The 23,169-nt window shown below is 44.3% G+C and overlaps 1 protein-coding gene across 1 annotated transcript in view; it reads right to left on the minus strand.

The window, feature by feature from the left end:
* Window positions 1-23,169, minus strand: part of MTMR7 (myotubularin related protein 7) — a 94,136-nt gene that overhangs the window by 15,730 nt on the left and 55,237 nt on the right. Inside the window, exons 5-7 of the mRNA XM_065900067.1 lie at window positions 23,028-23,156; window positions 16,281-16,415; window positions 7,246-7,378 (exon numbers count right to left, since the gene is read on the minus strand). Coding sequence (XP_065756139.1) covers window positions 7,246-7,378; window positions 16,281-16,415; window positions 23,028-23,156 — 397 coding nt within the window. The remainder of the gene's footprint in view (window positions 1-7,245; window positions 7,379-16,280; window positions 16,416-23,027; window positions 23,157-23,169) is intronic.

Below are 23,169 nucleotides of genomic sequence, written 5' to 3' on the forward strand. Positions count from 1 at the left end.
GTCCGGGAAGATCCCACGTGCCGCGGGGCGGCTGGGCCCGTGAGCCATGGCCGCTGAGCCTTTGCGTCCGGAGCCTGTGCTCCGCAATGGGAGAGGCCACAACAGTGAGAGGCCCGCGAACCAAAAAAAAAAAAAAAAAAAAAGAGTTTACTAAGTCATCCATGGTTACTCAGCCAGCAAATAACTGAGCTGGAGTCCCGGCCACAACACATACGCCCCAAAGCTCACGCTCTTTCCTCTCTGCCTCAGTGCTTAGAGCATTAGATCTCAGTCTAGATCAGGTGACACCATCCAGCCACATTTTACATCCTCTTACAACAAAGAGAGAGCCGGGTACACACTCTTGATGCATTTCTTTCTTCCAAGTGACCATGAATTGATAACTAGTGGAGCCTGACAAAGAGACCTGTTGCTCTAGTAGAACACTTATTTAAAAATCTTACCGCTAGGTGGAGCTATCCAGTCCACTTTAATGGGAAAGTAGGTTTTCTGTGTGGAAACCCATGCCATGTGCTAAATTTTGAGGGACAGTGACCAGATTTTCAGCCAGGTCTTATTGGCTGTCTCGTCTAATAGGTTAGTAATCTCAGGAAATTAATAATGGGGAACGTCAGAAGATCGAGAACTGAAAAAAGATCAACCTTTATAGCTTTTCATTAGCTCATAGCTGGTAGAACCTCATAGCATAAACTTGTAGGCCATGTTACAGGAAATACTCACTTTGAAATGAAAAACTTAAATGTGACTATAAAGGGTTGAACTCTTCCATTTCTTCCAGGCTTACTTAGCCATCGCCACATAAAGTAATGAGGTGAGGAAGAAAGAATCAAATAAAAAGGACACTGGGACTGAGAGTTACAACCTTACCTCTGAGCAGAGAAAAATACTTCGTGGGAACCTCGGAGCCAGGTGTGTTAGGGACTGTCCCCTTCTAGACCTTGGTGCACCCGAGAGCACCGGTCAGGGATGCCAGAGCAGGGAGTCGTCACACGAGCACAGCACCCATGGCCGTGGTGCCTCCCACGACACACTCGAAGTTCTCTGCTTTTACCTGTCCCTTCTACACCCAACAAAGGTTCTGAACAATCGGGCCTCACAACCTTCACACACGAGCACAGGTCACATATCTCTGGGGCCTCCTGACTTTACCACAGAACTTTCACCATCATCACTGTTCCCAATTCTAGGGGAAACGATAGAAGTGGTTACCTCTTGGGGCCTGCTAAAAAGATTCCAATCTTTCCAGTTGAATCTTACAAACAGCCCTTCACTGTAGTATTGTCCAAACTGCTGAATGAGCACCGGGCCTTTGTTCCTGTGCTCTGGACCTGCTCCCATCTGATCGGCTGTCAGGCTGAGGTTTGTATCTCTGTCAGACAACTTGCTGAGAAAACACCCACCAGGCCTGGCATGGGGTTTATTCAATTATTTTTGGTGAACTTGTGCTGGGTGGACACAGACCGTATCACGAGGCAAGCACTTCCATGCCTCTGAAACTGTGCTTACGCCGTGTCTCTTGAATAAAAAAATTAAGGAAAGTCACCCATAAGAAAGCAGGGGACCTATCAAATACCCGCCTAGCTGCCTGGATTAATCTACAGTCCATTAGCTTATCCATTTTAGGCAGTACTTATTTTAAACTACTGTACTGCTTCCCAAGAAAAAGCATAATGCACCTTATACGGGAAAGCACTTTACAGTTTGCAAGGAATCTTTGTGAACAAATCTGTGAGTTAGACAGCAATGATATATTGCTTTTTTACAAATACAGGAAATGAAGTTTGTTCATGTTTACTAAGAGACTAAGGCAAGAACCCAAACCCAGATCTTCAGACACTTAGGCCAGGGTACTTTCTACCCAAGCCACCACCTAGAGAGACTGTAAAGCAAAGTGGTTAAGAGCATGGTGTCTGGGACTTCCCTGGTGGCGCAGTGGTTAAGAATCCACCTGCCTATGCAGGGGACACGGATTCGAGCCCTGGCCCGGGAAGATCCCACATGCCACAGAGCAACTAAGCCCGTGCGCCACAACTACTGAGCCTGCGCTCTACAGCCCATGAGCCACAACTACTGAGCCCACATGCCACAACTACTGAAGCCCGTGTGCCTAGAGGCCGGGCTCCGCAACAAGAGAAGCCACTGCAATGAGAAGCCCGTGCACCGCAACAAAGAGTAGCCCCCACTCGCTGCAACTAGAGAAAGCCCGCGCACAGCAACGAAGACCCAACGCAGCCAAAAAATAAATAAGTATATTAAAAAAATTAAGTGTCCAGTACATAATAATCACCCGTAAATTTTATATCATCATTACCATGTGGGTGGTTATCTGTGAGCCTGTCTAATAAAAGAACCACAAATCAGCGAGGATCATGGTAAAATGATGGAAAGTACTAGGCTCAATTCTTCCTTTGTTATATGATACCAAGAAGGGTATGTCTTTAAAAACTTTTTAATTAAAAATGTAATACACCAGACTTTGTAACTGGAGAGAGGCGCTCCTACTAGTCTTGAAGAATAACCTGTCGTGCTGTGAACAGCTTATGTGGAGGTCCAACATGGCAGAGAACTCTAGGACCTAAGGGTGACCGCCAGCTGACAGCGCTCAGGGCCCTCAGTTGAATGCAACCAATAACCTGAATCAGCCTGGAAGCAGATTCTGCCTCATCCAGGTTTCCAGACAAGGACACGGTCCGGCTAGCACCTTGACTGCAGCCTTGTAAGATCCTGGGCAGAGGGATCCCGGCTTCCCATTGACACATGAGAAATGCCCAGACTTGTGACCCTAAGAAACTGTGACCCGATAAGTGTGTATTGTTTGTGTTCCATGTAATGTACCAACCATAGATAATTTTGTAAATAAAGAAGGAAAAAGAAAAAATTCACCCATCATCCTCTCATTCTAATCCAATTATCATTCTGGAAATTCTTCATAAATATGGTTTACTGTATAGTGAATCAGAGTATGTATACAATTTTACAACCTGAAATTTTCACTTAGATTATACACGTTCTCCCATGTTAGTAATACATTTTTCACATTTATCATTTTTAATGGATGCAAAATTTTGTATCAAAAGGTAGAGTGTTTAGTCAGTCTACTTTTGTTGAACATTCCTGAGGCTTCCAAAATTCTATTATTATAAATAAAACACTACTATTAAAACAGGCATTATATGTCTTTCTTTTTTTAAACCATATTTTGGATTAGTCCCTAAGGGGAACTAATCTGGTAAAAACATGTATCTCAGAACAAAATATATTAGGTATCTCTTGCCAATTTCAATGATACTAGAAATATTTAAAGTACTAGTTTTACCACATTCTTTTCAGTATTGAATATTTTAATGTATTTGAATTTAAATATTTAAATAAATTTAATTTTATTTAAATTAAAAAAAATTTTTAAGTGAAAAATGGTACTTTGAGGTTTTAACTACATTTTTCTTTCTTTTTTTTTTTTTTGCGGTACGCAGGCCTCTCACTGTTATGGCCTCTCCCGTTGCGGAGCACAGGCTCCGGACGTGCAGGCTCAGCGGCCATGGCTCACGGGCCCAGCCGCTCCGCGGCATGTGGGATCTTCCTGGACCGGGGCACGAACCCTTGTCCCCTGCATCGGCAGGCGGACTCTCAACCACTGCGCCACCAGGGAAGCCCCTTAACTACATTTCTTTAATTATCAGAGCAAGTTTAAATGTTTTTCTATGTTTGTTTCAACTTATTTTTCTTTAAAGAATTAGGTTGAGTTGCCTAACTTCACTGAGACACTTTCTTCATCTATAAAGTGCAGATAATATTACGCACAGCACACTATTGCTGTGAGATCAAATACAGGCAGACCTCATTTTACTGTACTTCACAGATATTGTGTGTTGTATAGGTTGAAGGTCTGTGGCAACCCTGCATCGAGCAAGTCTATCGGCACCATTTTCCCAACAGTGTTTGCTCAATTCATACCTCTGTACCACATTTTGGTAATTCTCGAAATATTTCAAACCCTCCACCAGTGAAAAGATTACAACTCTCTGAAAGCTCAGATGATGGTTACATCTTTTAAGCAATCAAATATTTTTAAACTAAGGTACGCACAGTGCTTTTTTAGACGTAATGCTATTGCACACTGAATAGACTACAGGATAGGGTGAACCTAACTTTCACGTGCACTGGGAAACCAAAAAGTCCGTGCGACTCACTTTATAGCGGTATTCATTTTACTGAGGTGGTCTGGAACCGAACCTGTGATATCTTCAAGGTCTGCCCATTCGTGAATCATTTAAGTAAAAATACTGAGGAAGCCCGGCACATAGCAGGTGCTCTGTTTTTAGTGAAATGCACAAATCAATGAATAAGGGGTCAGTTATACAGAACTATACTATACAATATTAATCTAAGATTCATGTAGAATCCAGACACGCCAAAACTAGTGGTGGAGAGAAAGGTCAATTTTCTGAGCAACATACAAAAGGTGGAGCAGGCTGACTGAAAAACAGGAAGGTGTCACTGCCATCATGTCTTTCCCATAAACACCCGCCTACCTCGAAAACAGGTATTTATTTACGAAGAGGCGCGACAGTGCGGCTCAATCTCAAAGCCCGGATGTCAGGTAATTCCATGTGCCCCTCTCTCCCTCCCTCTAACTGATTTCCTCGCCCCAGATCAAGGATGCCCTAGGAGGTTTTTATTTCCACATCTGATAACAATTTCCTCAGCCACGGAAAGAGCCTATTCCAGGTTCTTCCACTGCCTGTTTCAACAACAACAAAAGAAAGAAAATATAGGGCATCCTTTTATTATTTGAGGGAAAAACCATTATTTATATGATCAAGAGGAAAGGCTCTGTGGGAAGCACTTAATAAATCACACAATTGCTACATAACTGAAAGGCTTCATTATTATCTCACTGGGAGGTGTGAATGCCACAAAATAGTTTGGTTTAGAACTTAGAAACCAAAGTCATGCAATCAATCAGCTCCATAAAAGGACCTACACCGGATGTGAACTTGGTCCTAGATTTCAGTTTCTGATGAAATATCCTGCAGCTGTTGCTCACAGACAGGGCTATTTCGGGCCAGAATGCGAACAGTTTTTCATTTCTGTTATTCAGAATCTCTCCTGATAATACCAATATCCCTGATAAGAGAAATTTTGAAAAAAAAAATAATAATCGTGAAGGGAATGCATTATTCCACTGCCTACCAAGTGACCAGCAGTACAAACCTTCTGATCGCTTTGATGCCAAGACAGCTGTCTGAAGGATAAAAGCCTCAGAAGGTGGGTCGGATTGCATCAGTTCATCAGCTGAGCTTCCACGAGCAGTTTATAATTTACTTGGTAGAAACAGATAGTCAAACATTGGTCAAGTCCCCTGAAAGGCATCCAGAAAGTTGTCCTTGCTTATTGCACTGACACAGAGCTGAAAAAGTGATGCAGAAGAACCACGATCCCTTATGAAACACGGGCTGCCCTCCCTCTGGAACTCGGTCCGTTTACTGGTCCTTTAGAAATAGCGAGTCAGACCAAAGGTATGAGGGCAGCAGACATGGTTCCTAATAAGAAACCAAGTAAATGCTAATTTTAAAACAAAAGCCAAATCGCCATGTTCCAAGCACTCCTGGGAGCTGCCTTCCGCATAGAAGAAAATATATATTCTCAAAAGTCAGCTTATGAAATTACCAAATGAAAACTATAAAGCATGCAAATGTTTTAATGATTCTGATACTGAACGCTCTTCACACTAAAACTAGACTACCCGTTCAGTTACAGTACCAAGCTAGTCCAGTTTTTCAATGTCTAAAAAGCACAGCTTATAGCAGGGAGAGCCACACCGCCCATGATAATCTCCCAAAGTTTACGAAGTTTAATGCCCAAGGAAGGCATCCTCCTGTCCCCTGAGACATGGCAAATGTCACGTGGAGGTAAGATGGAGATAGACAGCTCTGGGGCCGTTATTATTATTTTTTTTTTTTAAATGCAGGAAGAGGTTTCGTCTAACCATTCAAACCCTCAATTTTAAACTATTTGCAATCAGGGGCATCAAAGTGTGGACTCACAGACTGTCAGGGCTGGATAGGTCCACAGAAATTATTAGTCCAATCCTCTCCATTTACAGCAGGTAACAGAGCCCCAAAGAAGGTACATGACGTGTTCAAAGTCTCATAATGACTGAGATGACCCCGGGAATCCAGGAAGGAGAATGGCAATCAGGCTCGTCTGTGACACTCAAGTTCCTCCAGCCCCACCGCTAGCGTCTCACTACATCCTGCTCTGATTAAGCACTGAACTGCATGGGTTACTGAGAGCAAACGTGTACCCCGAGAAAAAGGGAATTCGGCACTTTGTCCCTCTTCACTACAGACCCCGCATTTCCGGTTCAGACCGGACTGCCCACTTCCTGGCACACAGCGCCGCCTCCCCAGGGCTTCCCCCCAGAAGTGCGAGCCCAGCATTTACAGCCTCCCCTGGTCCAGAGGCACAAAGCCCTGGGTTATGCATCCTCTTTCTCTTCAGTTCCCACAAGAGGGAGAAGTGGTGGAGATAACAACAGACTCCTCCTTGGGCCTTGACAATCGCGAGAGCATAAGCAGTAAACGAGGCTGGTTTTGCCTGGAATATGTGATTCCTGGCAATTAGTTTACGGCTGGTGTGGCCACATGAATAACTCCTCTACGTTGCATAACCCAGCTTTGCGACCTGCTCTCCCTGTGAGTACAGAAGCCTGGGCGTACGCGTCTCGTGGTGCTCGCTGGGTGGGGTGGGTGGAGGGAGCGCACTGCAGCAGTAGCTGCTGATGGAAGGGAGAACCAGGACCCCCCAACATCCTTCTCAAGGCCATTCAGCCGCTCGGGTTCAGTTTATGAGCCTCACGTCCACACATGGACAACTGGCGGTTTCGACGTCGGACTGCTTTATCTCCCAATGGTCTTGAATATGGGTCAAACTACAATTATGAGAGAGAAAAGAAAAAATATCCCCGTGCACTTTTATCTCAGGTGTTAGGTACCACCGGAGAGAGGCCGGCAGCTAATACCATGTGACAAAACCACTCCACGATGACACCAGAAACGAAGAGAAAAGCTGTTACGTGTTTAAAGAGTCCCTGCATTTTGATACTCTTCCCAACTGATCCCACCCTTGCAAACAACATCGAAGTAAAGCACAGTTTTCACATCAACAGACCATCTTATTCCGTCTTGGCATTAAATCATTTAACTGCATTTTTTAAATGCTGTGCATAAGGAAATGGTTTACCTTCCAGCATTTTTTGCAGACTGTTCCTCATGACATGGATGTTCTCTATCCCGATAAACTGAAACTTGATATTGGAATAATTGTCTTCGTTCTCATAGCCTTTCCCTGCAGCACGATTTGCCATCGCATTAAGCTGCAGTGGGCAGCAAAACAGAACAGTCACCAGTGATATTCGTGAAACAATCACAACACTTCACGGCTAATATCCATTAGAACATTCAACATGATGTGCAGAAACATGCTTTAAACCCCGGGAACACCGCGCTGGGCTAGGTAGCTACAGACACTCGTGCTGAGCTTACGTTCAACAACATCAGTTTGTCGATGGGGCAACATGTTCTGAGCTGGAAGCATCCTAGAGATAAGCCCTTTTGGAGACGTTCCCTGTCAGAGATGCCAAAGCCAATGTGGGATTCTGTACAGAGCCAAGTCGCCCCAATTTAATACCAAACATGACAGCCTTAGGTTGGCAGAAGAATATCTGCAGATACAGTTGGCAACATAAAGCTCTGTAAGTTAAAGTATTATATCTTCCAGTATTAGAATGCCAACAAACACATCAACGTATAGGAATAGTTACGTCATTCTAATTTGCCTACAAGAATCCCTCAGGTACCCAGTTCAGCTTTGAGCAGGAAACGCTGAACAAAACAGAGAGAGGGCAAGACATGTCCTCTGGCCACCCTATTTAAATCTCCAGAGAGGATTTTTTTCTATCACATTCATTATCATAATTTCATCTATAAAAAGTCACGGTTCCTAATGCAAACTGGGTTAAATGGTGATGGACTTTGAAGAAGAAATTTATGATATGCAAACTTCTGCCTTATTCCTGTGTAACTAAAATCAAGAAGCGGACAAGTCCTGCCTTAGCTGAGAAATACACAGATTTCTAGAATGAATGTATTATTGTGAATACTCCATTCTTGCTGTTCAGCTAAGCCGGCCATCACATCCTAGACACCAATATGCACTGACCATTCTCTTCCTCTGCCCACAAAGGGCAGAAGGGCTAGCCCAGGCAGAGAACTCATTACCAAAAACATATCCATTTTTAGGACCACAATGCAGCACTCGGGGGGATATTCATACTTTTTAAAAATCTAAGCTTAAGAAGCCAAGTTAAGTTAAAAGCATACGTATTTTTTGACCCAGATTTCCTATGTGTGAGAATCTGACACTATAAAAATACCAGCACATAAAGACAGATGTCCAAGGATGTTTACCGCAATCTTTTTTTTTTTTTTAATAGTTGAGAGTAAAAAAACGGAAAACCTATGAATATCTCCATAGGGCCATGATTGGATGAATTATGGTATATTCATACCCTGGACTTCTAATAGGCTCAAGTAGAGACACAGAGATAGAGATAGACAGATATATAAATGTCTAGATATTGCGGGGAGAGGGAGGGAGGAGGGAAAGAAATAAAAGAGGGGTGGGGAGGGAGGGGAGAAGAGAGGAGATACTGGGCCATGACATGTGAAGTGAAAAGAGTAAGCTCCAGAATAATATTCATACAGTTATCCCATTTTTTGTAAAACAAGCCGACCTACAGACATGCATTTACGTTTATGCATGCTGGGGTAAGCAGAACAGAAATGAATGGAAGGCTATACCAATTTCGCAGCTGCTGCAGCAGACAGACAGAGGCAGCACGTGTGGGGAGCGGCTGCCAATACTACTCCAGATGCTCCTCCAGGCTTTGTTACAAACCAGATATAGTGGGTTTGTAATTTAAATAACAGAAAAAAACACATGGCAGGCCCCTCACTTTCCTGCTCCATGATTCAGCTCACGTGACATCAGCTGGGGCACGCCCCACTACCCTGTTTCCCACTTACGAAAAGATCATCCCCTTTCTCCCAGGCATGCTATGAGAAGGATAAAGGGTTTGGTCTCAATAAAGAAAAAAATATAAAAATAGTGTTATTTTTAAGACAACTGATGTTCATGCTTTAAATTTTAAAAATATTTTAAGAGGAAAATTTTTCTAAAATTACCTATAGACATTGTTCTTTTGAAACATACTATTATAAAAGTATCACTGGTTTGTATAATTATTTCCCAAAGTTGCTGGCTTATTCTTTACAAGCTTCATAAATAAAATGGTTAATAGGATATGTGCAAGTATCTTTATGTTACATGAACCTTGTATTTATTCTGTATCTTGAATAATTCAAGTTAAGCCTTCTCACCACATACCATACTCTTTTTAAACAGTGCAGTGAATAAAAACCAAAACACTATTATTATTTTAATCTATAATTAGGACCCAATGTTCACATTTTTTAGTAGTTGATTACCTATGACCTAGGAGAATTTATCGATGGTCTTCTTTAAAAGCAAAGGAGCCACACAAGATGGCCTCTTAAAAGTCAACGGTACTTCTCATGATGAACAGAAGGTGGCAATATTTAATCTACCATCCGAAGTGTACTTTCTCAAGGTTTCCACATATTTTACAGGCCCTGTCAGGAAAATGGGGCACTAGCTGACCCTTCAAAGCAGAAAATACAGTTTCATAATTAATAAGAAATTCACAAGCTATCTTGGACCTATAGGTATATTCATTCAGTTAGAGTATCTCTTATATAAATAAAACACTAAGTCTAGTTTGGTGCCCTGTCCCTTAGGCTGAGAACTCCATTTCACAGGCAAAGAAAAAGCTGTTCATTTCGGCCCCTAAAAGTTCTCAAATAGTGAAAAAAAAACAACCTCAAAAGGTCACATACTATATGTTTTCAATTACAGAACGTGCTTGAAATGACAAGCTTATAGAGGTGGAGAACAGATTAGTGGTTATTTGTGGTGATGTAATTGTTCTCTATCTTGACTGTGGTACTGAATATACAAACATACATATGTGATAAGACTTTATAGACTAAACACACACACACACACACACACACGACTACAGTAAAACTGGGAAAAACGGAACAAGATTGGTGGATTTTATCAATGTCAATATCCTGGTTGCAATGCTGTACACAGCTTTGCAAGATGTTACCACTGGGGGAAAGTGGGTAAAATGTACAAGGCATCCTTCTGTATTATTTCCTACAACTGCATGTGAATCTACAATTATTTCAACATAGAAAGTCTAATTTAGAAAAGAAATTCTCAAACAGATAAAACAATGGGGGTAACAGCATTCCAGTTTCAACCTATGCTTAAAGAACACAACGGACAACTGAAAAGTGGTACTGGAAAAAGTGCCCTGTTTCCTAATCCAAGGTCACTCTGCTATTTGATCACCTCAGCATCTTTGGGTGCAAAAAAACTCATAAGTGAAACAAAAAAATCCACTCAATCTCAACAAACACTTAACGAACGCCTACTGTGTGCCAGGCACTGAATGGAATAAAAACGTGAATAAGAAGTAGTCCCAGCCACCACAAGCTTACCATCAAGTATGGAAGTGCGAGCACACAACACCAAATAACGACAGGTAACACCCACCAGGACTGGGCAGGAGCTGAGAGCCTGGTGGAGGCGGTGGCAGTAGTTAGAATCTGGAACAGCCCCACGTGGCCTCGGGCCTCAGGGGTAACGTTTCATGATGGAAGGAGGACTTGAGATTATCTGTGGCAGTAGAGAGCCACTGAAGGCTTCTGAGCAGGATTAACTGAAACATTTGAGATTTAGTATCCATGACAGAGAAGATCCACTGGAGTGGGGCAGAGGACGTGAGCTAAACAGAAAGGCGGCTGGTCTCATTTATGGCCAGGACCCTATGCATCAAGCTGGCACAGAGCAGGCACTCGCGGAAGATTTACTGACAGGCTGACCAACCAAATGAATGTGTTAACAGAGTGAGGCTGAGAGGTGAGCAGGCCAAGAACGTTAAAACAAGAACAGAATCAGATTCTTTGCCCCGCAATCTTAAATCATCCATCAGACACATCGAAATCATGGAAACGCAGTCGACCACAATCTGCATGTCAAGTTCAAGGTCAGCCGGTCAGCATCTCAGTCCCGGAGTCTAGCATTTCAGCAGAGCACATTCTGTACCTGAATGCCAGGACCTGACCTGACGTGGCTGAAAAATGAGAATTGAAGTTGGTCTTGGCAGAAGGAGGCCTGGACCACGTTCTAGCCTGTGGTGTCAATTAATGGTCCTTTTCTCTCCCTACATCTGTATCTGGTGAAATGAAGAATCTTATCTTGTGATATACACATGAGAATAAGAGATGATTTTATTTCTTGCAACTACTGTCTACAACTGTGCTAATCAAAATCCTCCTTTCCTACCCCCGAAGGAAGAATTAATAACTTTTAAATCACCGTCCAGCTCAACTTAAAATCCCAACCCCATATATGATGCAAAATTTTCTCCTTCTCTTATTATAGGCTGTTTGGACTGGTGAGGGGTCTGCTCTGATACTTTCCTTTTCCTCCTTCTTCTAGGCTCTATCTTTATATTGGGGAGGGGGATAAAAGAGGAGGCAAGTATCTCTTTGTAAAGCTGGACGAGGCTGCTGTTCTCCCTCCATTGGTCATCACTGCTTTTCCGGTTAACACTGGCTGACCAGCACTGCCCTCTCTGGCATTAAGTGTCCAAACCCTAGGGCAAGTCCATGCGCTCCCGGGAGGAGGAGGTACACAGCTCGCTGACATGAGACCCACCTTGGCTTGAGCCTCTTCCGAGGCCCCCGGCTTCCCTCCCCAGCACGTACCCCACAGTCGGCTGCAGCTAGGAACCTCCAGTTGGGGGTGGAAGCCGGGCCTCAGCAAGATGGCTCACATACAAGTTTCTTTCTCAGTGTCCACTGGACCCACAGGTCCTCCCTCCATCCCTGTCCTGCCAAAGAGGGAGAGCAGATGCCCCACTGCCACTAAACGCCCGCGGCTCCCCCTCCCCTGCTCACTGCCGCAGTGGAACAGGTCGGCCACACATCCCAAGCCAAAGTGACCTCCTAGCTGCCCCTCTGTCACGCACCCCGATCTCTACAACAGATCCTCCCAGATCCCCCCCTCACAGGATTCAGTGAGTGGAAACCACCTAATTACTGATTCCAGAGACACAGGAAAACTTCCAACATGACCTCCTGTCTCACAGCTAAAGAATCGCTCACAAGGTGAAATCAGAGGCCGTTTAACCACTAAGCTGTCTTTGGAGGAAGAGCCAGGACAAGGGGCCGGGCGTGAGCTGAGCCCCCGGCCGGCCTGCTCACCCCTTCCCTCCACGGCCCGGCACCCCTCCCAGGCCGCCAGCGTCAGAGCCTGGCTCACAGGCCTGCTCACACCTCTTGCCCCGGCCTGAGCGTGTACGAGCCTGTGGTTGGTCCTTCAGCTCTGAGTTTCCAGCCTCCCTGCAAATGTGCTCAGAAGGGGAACCCTGTGGAACCTGACAGTGGACCCAAGGCTCCCCTGGATATCGCTGTCAACAGACCGTGATCAAACAGAAGTAGCATGGGCTCGGGCGTCAGATAACCCTAGATTTGAATGGCTTGACCTTGGACACATGACTGAACCTCTCTCAATCTGAGACCTTACCCATAAACAGAAAAGAACAGCTCCTAATTTGCAGGATTATAATAAGAACTGAATGGGAAAGTGCCTGGCATTTTTACAAGCTCAGCAAAGTCCTAGAACAAAGTAATGTTAAGGTCATGAGCGAGGCTGAGATAGAAGGAGTTCGATAGCATTTTAAAATCCAACAACCATGGCATCAACATGATCTCCTATCTTCTTAATGCACCGAATTCTAACAGTAACATAGACCTCGAGGGTATGATTTTTCTTAACAGATACTCGGTTCATGCTGAGGGCCTCACTGCCTTTGCCTCCTGAGATTTTAACATCAACAAGTAATGCAGAGGCTTTCATCTGAACAGGCAGCATCCGGGGCGAGCCTTGCTCCAAGGACAAGAATGACTTCTAGCCTTTCTCCTTTTCAGTAAATCTGTGAGCAAACCTGGCCAGGGCCCATCTGTCTGTCCACCACTCACAGCAAACATGGACCGGGTCTCCCGGCTACCGAGGAATAAAAATCAACGGACGAGATCTTTAAAAGAATGAGAGCTCTAAGCAAACAGGTGAAGACTCCTGCGAAGGTGTGTGTGCCTGGGAAATAGGTAGAGGGCATGACTTGTATGAGACACCAATTTTCTTTAAGGGATTAGCATCCAACTTCTTACAGCCAAGAGCAAACGCACTCAGTGCTAAATATAGCCTTCAAATCAAATCCTCTGGATTAATTTATGTTACGTCTGGACTATGCCTGGCCCAACAGCTGCCACATTTCCCGGAAGGTCTGCATAGCGTAGTACACGCTTGGGTCGTTGGCCCTTAAAGCAGCAGGCGAACCTGTCTGCCTTTATTTAAACCTAGGAAAATGGGATCGGAGAAGGGCACCCCAATTCACTTTAAAGGCCCTGTCTTCCCGTCCTTTTCTTATCTTGTCTTCAGTACGTGTGTCTAGGACAGGCATGCATTCAGTTGTCTCTGACTGTTAGGAAATTCAGAGCAGCTCCACTGTCCCGACGCAAAAGGCACGATGACAGGAGGGAAACAGTCAATGCGAGAAGGATGAAGGAGAGAGAAAGCACAAATCGAAAGAGAGAATAAGAGTCGGAGCCTGGCATCTTTCGAGTGAAAACCTTCAAGCAGAGAAGCTATTTCTTCCCCAGTCTGAAGCTCTTCCCTGCTGTGCTTTGAAAATCTGTCCAAAAGGAAGGGACTCCTTTACGTGTCATCTACTAGAATGTGATCCAGCTGCAACATGTTTTGTCCCTGAGCTGCATGGCTGGTCTGCTGATCTGGTATCTGAGAGTAACTCATCCTCACTGCCCACCCCTCCACGGCCATCCCACAGCTACCCTCCCGTTAGAGAGGAAGGGACTGTTCTGAGGGCAGTATGTGAGTGATCTTACACTGGGAAGACATCAAACTTAGTGATCGAGACCGTGAATCACAATATTTAATGAAATAGGGCTCAGAGAAGCAGCGAGATTGCCAGTCTGAGTGGCTACACAATGGATAGCATCCAGTTTCCATGATTTCTCTTATCAGCCACGAGTATAGACCCTATCTGTAATTACCCACTCCTAACATCAGTGTAGACTTTGAAGTGACTTGGGCCGTTGGTCATATTTCCTCCTTCCTGTTCTAATGTTTCTATGTCCTTTTTTTTTTTTTTTTGATAGCTTCTTTGACATAGAATTCACATGCCATACAATCTATCCATGTAAAGTATACAGTTCAATGGTGTTTGGTATATTCACAGAACTGTGAATATACCATGTCACCACAATCTATTTTTAGAACATTTTCATCACCCCAAAAAGAAACCCTCTGTGTCGCCTCCCATTCCCCTAGCCCTAGGCAACCACCACCCTGCCTGATGTCTCTACGGATTTGTCACAGAGACATTTCATGTAAATGGAATCACACAATATGTAATCCTCTGTGGTTGACTTCACTTAGCCTAACACTTTCAAGGTCCATCCATGTTGCAGCACCTATCAGTACTTCATTCCTTTAGTAATAATAGCCAAAAAATATTCCAGGGAATGGATATACCATATTTTATTAATCCATTCTCAGTTGATGGAACTTGGTTGTTTCTACTTTGGGGCTATTATTAACAATGATATTCACTTAGAAGTTTCTGTGTGGACATATGTTTTCATTTTTCTTAAATTAGGAGTGGAATTACTGGGTCACATGGTAACTTTTATGTGTAACATTTTGAAGTCCTTATGTTCTTTCAACCTTTTTATGATTAAAAATTCTCTCACACTGTAATTTATAAAATAAAGGTTTCTTAAAATCCTCCTCTCACCTCACAAGAAAAGCCACTGTTAACAGTTTACTCTACATACCTTCAAACTTTTTTCAATGAAAAAACTATAGAACAATGTATAATTTTTATAATTTAATTATTATTACATACATGGCATTACAGATTTTCTGTAGTTCACTCTTGTTGCTTCACGGTCTATCTTGGACACTGTTCCACCCACGTGGAGAAAGAACACGCAGCTCTCTCTCACAGTCATAGGTCCAGGTCTATTTTCATAACTGGTAAGAAATTCCTATGCCAAATATGTTGAATAAAGGCCATTTCTCTCTGTCACCTCATTTTGTCCCATATATTCCATGCCCCTGTATGTGATTTTGTTTCCATGTATTCAATGGCACATACCTTTGAGGACTCCATGTGTTGGCTTGTTTACAAAGAAATGGGTCTAAGGAGTGAAATTATAAATTATACTTGACCTGACCCTGACTAGTGTCAAGAACATATAAAGCTGAGTGGGTGGTAAGCATTAAGATGGACTTGGTCTACCCATTGATAACTAGATTATTTCCTGTTGCTTGTTCTATTCAATTATAAAATTAATATATGAATACCTGCATAATTATAAAATAATATTTTCAAACGAGGTAAGTAGAAAGTTCTCTACCTCCCTCAAGCCTCCCCCCTTCTCCATGCAATTTTAATAGGTTAGTGTTTATCCTTCCAGATCTTTTTCTATTTTAATTTAAATTTTTACCTACCTATAGTTTGGTTTTTTCCACAGACACAGTAGTATACACTTTAATTTGTGACTTTTCTTTTTTTACTTAACATTACATTTTGTAAATCTTTCCAAGTCATAGCTACAGAGCACTACAAGTGGAATTTGCAATAGAAGAGGCGAATATCTCACAAAAACTGAACTGTAGGAATTCCACAGTAAATTTCATACTGTCAGAGATGAAACGGTCCTTTTATAAACAAACCAAAAAAATAATGTGGTATATTTAGGAGAGTAATCTCCAACACGAAACCACACTTTCATTGTGTGCACTATGTACCAAGCACAATGCTCAGAGCAAGGGAAATATCAGAAGTACCTGCCGACCTCAGGGGCCCCAGAGACAGAGACAGCTGAGCAGGGCAGCCACGCACGACTGTGCAAAGGGAAACAGCGCCTCTGCAGATGGGGCTCCCTGAGCGGGTGAGGGTGGTCAGGGAGCATGGCCTCATCTCCCATTCCATGATTCACAGCGGCAAAGACACACACCAGCGTGGTGACACCTACTTTAGGCCGAGTGTCCACAACGTAAATGAAGTCGCTTCCCGGACTGGCCTTCCTGATGGCCTGGAGCATCTGCTCGTCCTCCAGGCACCGGGCACTGAAGCCAGACAGGGGCTGGCTGCTCCGGCAGATGGAGACCTGGGGGGAAGCAACGTGGCAGCATGAGGAAGCAGTGTGACGGCACCTCCCCAGAACCCTCAAGACCACCCTCACAAGGCCCCCCAGTTCGCTGACGCCCACCACTAGCTCGTAAAAGTATCGATGCCTTCTAGAAACCGAGGTTGCTCTCTTTCTAATTCAAGTCAAGAAACCACTATATGGGCAAGCAGTGCAAAAAGTTTCTCTGCGTAAGAAATCAGGAATGTGTAAGGATGTTTAGGTGGGACCCAAATTATGAAATGTAAAGCCAGTTAAATATCCTACTTTCCTCTTCACCACTACTGTTTCATCTTCCTGCCAAAGTAGAAATATACAGTAAGTAACTATTCTAGTAAAACTTATAAAAATTATAAAAGTGACTTCTTTAGTGTTTCCATCATTTACTAGCCCATTTAGAAACAACACAAATACCAAAAACCAATTCTAGGGCTTCCCTGGTGGCGCAGTGGTTGAGAGTCCGCCTGCCGGTGCAGGGGACGCAGGTTCGTGCCCCGGTCCGGGAGGATCCCACATGCCGCAGAGCAGCTGGGCCCGTGAGCCATGGCTGCTGGGCCTGCGCGTCCGGAACCTGTGCTCCGCAACGGAGAGGCCACAACAGTGAGAGGCCCGCGTACCGCAAAAAAAAAAAAAAAAAACAATTCTAATCCTAAATGGGGGAGTTTTCACAGTGATGAAACCCAGGCTGCTGCTAGCTTCTAAGGACAGCAGGTATGGACCTGGGCTGACCAGGTAAGTTAGAAGCAAGGTTTTTCCGGGGAATTGATCTGCATTCTATTCTTTAATTTCTCTACTCTGCGATTCGAAGAGTACACTACACCACTGCCCTGGTGACGCAGCGGTTGAGAATCGCCTACCAATGCAGGGGACGCGGCTTCAAGCCCTGGTCCAGCAAGGTCCCGCGGAGCAGCTGGGCCCGTGTGCCACAGCTACTGGGCCTGTGCTCTAGAGCTTGCGAGCCACAACTACTGAGCCCACATGCTACAACTACTGAAGCCTGCGCGCCTAGAGCCCATGCTCCGCAACGAGAGAAGCCACCGCGATGAAGCCCGCGCACCACAACGAAGAGTAGCCCGTGCTCGCTGCAACTAGAGAAAGCCCACGCGCAGCAACAAAGAGCCAACGCAGCCAAAACTAAATAAATAAATGAATAAATAATATATACACAACAGCATGAACAATATACATAACAGCACAAACATTTCCCTGAGTTATTAATAGGTGAGTATAGCCACAACCTCACAGCTGTAAAACTTACACTTTTGTGGCAAGGTACTTTTTATGGATTTAGATTTATAACATTTAAATTGAACTCAAATCACCAAATACAATCTAGGAATGACTCTTCTGAAGAACTGAGCCCAGGCGCCCCCTGTGTAAGAGGATGCAGGCAGCCCCCCGGCTCGGGGCAGGCTGAGCAGGGAAACCTCCCCTGAAAACAGCCGTGGCCCAGCTCGTTCAGGGCGCCTGCATGCAGGGCTTCATCCTGGAAGCCACTCCAGCTCTGAGTCCAAGCACAGCCTAACTGTCCTTAAAGCCCATGCCAGCACTCCTTAGCCAGGGTTTGGTGAGCTTTGGCACTCCTCGCTGGGGAAGGCAGGGATGGTTCTCACTAACCATATGATCCTCCAGCAGAGAAGCTCCCGGCAGGACCGAGAACTGCAGACCAGTAACCGGGCAACCGCCCGAGGGTTCCAGTACCTTCTGTGACAGAGAGGGGCAATTGCTGAGGCGCTCCAGGAACTCTGTGCCTGCAGCCAGAATTCAGGGGGCCGGTGCCTGTGGAGTGGGAAGCAAAGCAAAGGGGCAAGAGAGGGGTTCCAGGGCTGCTGAATTCTCAAGCTGTTGGCAGCAGAAGTCCAACCACAGAGTGGAGGAGAAAGGGCCCCGGGGGTCTGACCGTGGATGGGAGGCCGGCCAGCGAGGGGACGGCCAGCAGCAAGGCAAAGTGACGGCAGGGACCAGAGGGGGCTTGGGGACAAAAGGCAAGCTGCAGTGGATGGACAGAGAGTAAAGCGCCGCAGATGCTCTCACTGCGCTCGTCCAGGCTCCCGTCTCCTATGATGTGCAGAGGGGTCACGTCAGCCGCTCTGACTGGAGCAGAAAACAATTCTGAGCTGGCTTTGTCTGGGCTAAAGAAATACTAATTAAGGACAGCTACCATCAGGCAATTTCTTAGATCCTATCAGAAGAGCTAGACGGGGAAGAGACCATATCTCAACGGGGAGAATTTGTCCAAGGAAGCATACGGCGCACCTGAACTCAACTAGTGCAGGTCCAATCATGAAATGAAGCCAACTAGTGACAACTATTACTACTTACCTTCAGGCTGAGAGCAGTTTTCAGTGAAGGGTTAAGTCAGAACAGAGTTACACTATGAAATGTAGTCGATAAATTAAACCAGATATATTAAATGTTAATATTTTGTAGTTACATTTTCTTAATAATCTATAGATAGGCTCCAAACAGAATTCATCACTGACTCAGTGATTGCTGGCATAGAGCTGTCCGCTTTGTAAAGAGCGGTGAGTAGTCTCTAAGTGCCCTGTCCACCCTATACACACCTCAGAGAGTCAGGACTGTTGAGAGAATTGCACCATTACCTGGCAGCATTTCTTACTGATGTCAGCCACCTGAGAGCAGAGATAAGACTCCTCAATGGTAAACTGTCATGAGAGCCTCATTTATAAAGGCTACTGATAATGTATAAAAAAGCCAATATTTTTTGAATGCTTACTATGTGGTAGGCACTATTAGAAGAACTCTGCGTATTTTTATTTAATCTTCCCAACTACCATATACGGTAAGATCTATTATTTGTTCCATTTTATCGATGAGACAACCACAGCACAGAGAGGTAAAGGAACTTGTCCAATGTCACAGAGCTAGGAGTTGAATCCAGGCAAAATACTTCCTGAACCTGGATTCTGAACCAACATAATATAGCGCCCATGTGTGTAAATAAGTCAAGAAGCATGAGACAGAATTAAGAGGCAGGATTCAAAAAGATCTGGCTTTTAATCCAAGGTGTGTTCTCACTTCCTATATAATCTTAGGTAATTTACCTATCATCTCTGAACCTTGGTTTTTCTCATCTTTAATACAGGGATAATAATAATACCAAAACTACAGAGTGTGATGAGGTATATAACACTCCTAGAACTATGCCTAACACATAGTAAGTTTCAATAAACATTATTTATAAAAGAAGGGCAAGAAGGTCTATATTTTTCTTAAGGAAAATTGCCTCTTTGGAAATCTTTCAGACTTGGGCTTCCCAAAGATTTGTACTGTGATTTGGGGATACCATGCTATTAATGATTTAAAGCAGAACTGCTTTCTTAAAAGTAATTAAAATATTTAGTAAGAAAGAACAAAGGATACCGCGGCTTCCAAACACAAGTGACACTGATACATCTCTAACTGTGATCTACAAAGCTGTTGAACCGTTCGATATCCAAAAGGATTCTGGAGACTCCATGTAACTCGTGTGTGGTTTAAGGCCTGAAATTAACGTTAAGTGCTGCCCTGAACAGCTGGTAAAATCAGCAGGGCCTCAAATGGTCAGCAGCAAGCTCCCCTCCATACTCTGCTTCCGTGGATAAAGTCCCCAGCTAAGCAACCCTTCTCCCAAAGGACCAGATGCAGCCCCTTCTCACCCCAGAGTAGTGGGTTTCGTTCCCTGCCAGCCCATGGAATTACTCAAACCAGCCAATCGCATGCTCCCCTGGGAACCAGGGGTCCACTCATCCTCCTGAGACCACAAAGCCTGCCTCACACCATCTCTGCTGGTTCACTCTATTCCTGAGTGCAACCTTCCTGCAGCCCTGCCTGCCATGCAGTGCCTTCCTCCCCTGGGCAGTGGGCATATGTAACTAATAAACCTCATTTGTCCAGTGTCACATGTCATGTGTTCAGTCAGCCCAGTAAACCCTAGGGTAGGAATCCTGACCTCACCAACGGGTGAACAGGAAGTGATTACAACACCATGTATGATAAAAGCCGGTCCAAAGGTAATTATGTACCATCAGCGGGGGGATTTATATCAAAGGGGTCTCAACGGGGCTTCCTGTTCACGACATGAGGTACATGTCAAGCCTTTTCTTAATCTAATCACCAATTCCCACTACCCAACACCGGCCAACTCATCTCACCACCCAAATCTTCAGTGCTCCTTGGGAACAAGGGGCTATGTGAGGGACAGAATTTAACCAGAAAATGTGATATTCTTATTCCCAAGCCTGAGTTCTACTGGGGCAGGAATACACACTCAAGTCTAAAAAGTCTAAAATCACAAAAAGGAAGAAAGAAAGGTCCGCAAACTTAGGTACTTTATAGCTGTTTACTTTTCACGGAAGATGCCTGGTTTATGTGTGGGTTTTTCTAAACAACAGCATGAAATACTGCACTGATATTTCCTGTGTCTCCCACCGAACCACAGAAATCCACCTTCGCTAATGATATCTCCCACTATAAAAACCCCTGGTCACCTTGGAAGCATTTACATAATTAACCTGGATATTAAAACTTGAGCGTTGCTACAAAACCACAAATTTGATCGTATTCTACCTGCAGCAGAGATTTTAGGTCGTGGGTGTGGGAGGGTGGGCATGCATGTACATGAAGTATTTCCCTGGGCAACCAGGAATGGTTTCTTAGCAATGCTTAGAAACCTTCTCTATCTTGTAAGAAGAGCTAAAACTTAAAGTACTGTTTGCTTTAAAATTTTAAGTACAGGAAATCAATTATTTTTAACCATAACTGATGGCTGTGTGAGTTCATTTCCGGGCTTGGAGATCAAGTAAAGAACAGAGCACGAGAGCGGGAATGGGGTGATGAGGGTCTGACGTCAAGAGGCAAAGAAGCTGGTCTCTGTGGCCTAACTGCTAAAAATTCTATCCTATCCTCAGACATTACATGTTTGCCCTTTATAATACTCACACTGACAAAAAAATTCCTTTTCTCAAGAAAATCAAAACAGAAGGAAAAGAAGTAGGATCAGGCCTAAGCTCACTTTCTAAATACCCGGTCCATCCCCGCCTCTGACATTAACAATCAAAGATTCTCCTTCCCTCTCCTCTCTTACTTCTTTATCAATGGATGCTACAAAACAAAAGTAAATGTTCCTGGCATCCTAAATTCAAATACAACATCATGAAATTCCACATCCCTTTTCATCCCATCATTTTTTTTTTAAAAAGAGATTCACATCTTCCTTTGCCTCTCACCATCAGGCCAGCTCTGTGTAGGCTGAGATATATTTGGAGTCAAATAATACAGGATATTAATGAAATACCTGCCTTCTTTAGGCCATTTCAGAGCAGTGACTGAAAATAAGACCACTTATATCCTTTCAATTAACGGACATTACACGGCTGAGTGAATATCTCCCTTCAAAGTAGGGTACCACAGAAGGCATATGCTTTACTCTGGCCAAGCTGGCACTGCTCAGTGTATTTCTGGAAGCCTCCTTTTAAGAGCGGACACAGATCCTGTCCCACGCCCTGCCTATAGGTGCATGCACGGCACACACTCACACACATCTGTTGCGATTGTTTATAGTTTGGGATTAAAGTCAGATGAGACTATGTTATCTCACTTGAAAACCAAACGTTTTCACCCGGCTGAAGTCACATGACCTCTAAAGCAGGTAACGAAGATCATTCTTGTCTCCCCAGATTTGTCTTCTCATCCTCCACAGAAATGGAATCACAGCTTTTAGCTGTGATTTCCACGGTTACCCACAGGACTGTCTTTTCCCACAGGCCCTGTGCAGTTCTGATCAACAGGATAGGAGCAGCGCTGTCACATGGCAGTTTTGGGAGCCTCCCTCCGAAAGCAGCGAGGGCACCACTGCGCCCCCTTCCATCTGCTGCCGCGCGGAGGTCACGGCTGGAACTAAAGTCACCTCTCACGCCACGTGATGGGGGCGACACCCCAGGGCTGGCAGATCAGAAAGGTGCGAGGAGCTCGGGTCCCTGAGGGTTGAGTGGGGCAGAACCAGGACACCAGGCCGACTGCCTACCTGGGAAGTTTTATGTGAGAGAAAATAAAATTCTATCCTATTTAAGCCACGGTTACTTATGGTCTCTCTTAGTTGCAGACAAACCTAATTCTAGCTTTTACCAATATTATTTTAAAAACTGAAACTCACTCTCCATAAAGAAAGATTTCTTATACTGAAGATACTGAAAAAACATATTTATGTTGCATTTAAAAAAAAAAGAAAAAGAACGTGCCATGGCTTTTAGGGGCTTTTCTAAAATAGGCATTCCAAAGGCTCTTCAGTACAGAGCCTCCCAAGGTGACCAGTTAGAAGAGAGGACGGCGCTCACTCAGATGATTAAGGTCAGGTGTGTTGTGACTCTTTCCCATTCCTTTATTGTCAAATAAACACGGAAGGTCAACTTCTACAGAAGATAAGGGTTTAAGCACAGTTGTGTTGTGTCATGTCGTACCACACACACAGCAATATCCGCATACTTTAAAAAGAATTCAAACCCACACACACACAGCAGAATTCCCTGGATAAGGCCTGTTTATGATATAAGAAGAAAAGCAAAGCATGAAACAAAAGCATGCCTCGAGACTTACATGGTTATCTTTACGGTAGTAAGAAAGGACAGGAAATCGCCGTCGGCTCCGGAACTTGGAACTCCCCACGATGATGTGTGCCGTGGCCGTTCTGGGAACGTACAGCTCCGTAGGGTAAGAGTCACAGACCTGTTGTGGAAAG

This window comes from Phocoena phocoena, chromosome 21 (assembly GCF_963924675.1).
Source record: "Phocoena phocoena chromosome 21, mPhoPho1.1, whole genome shotgun sequence".
NCBI lineage: Eukaryota > Metazoa > Chordata > Mammalia > Artiodactyla > Phocoenidae > Phocoena > Phocoena phocoena.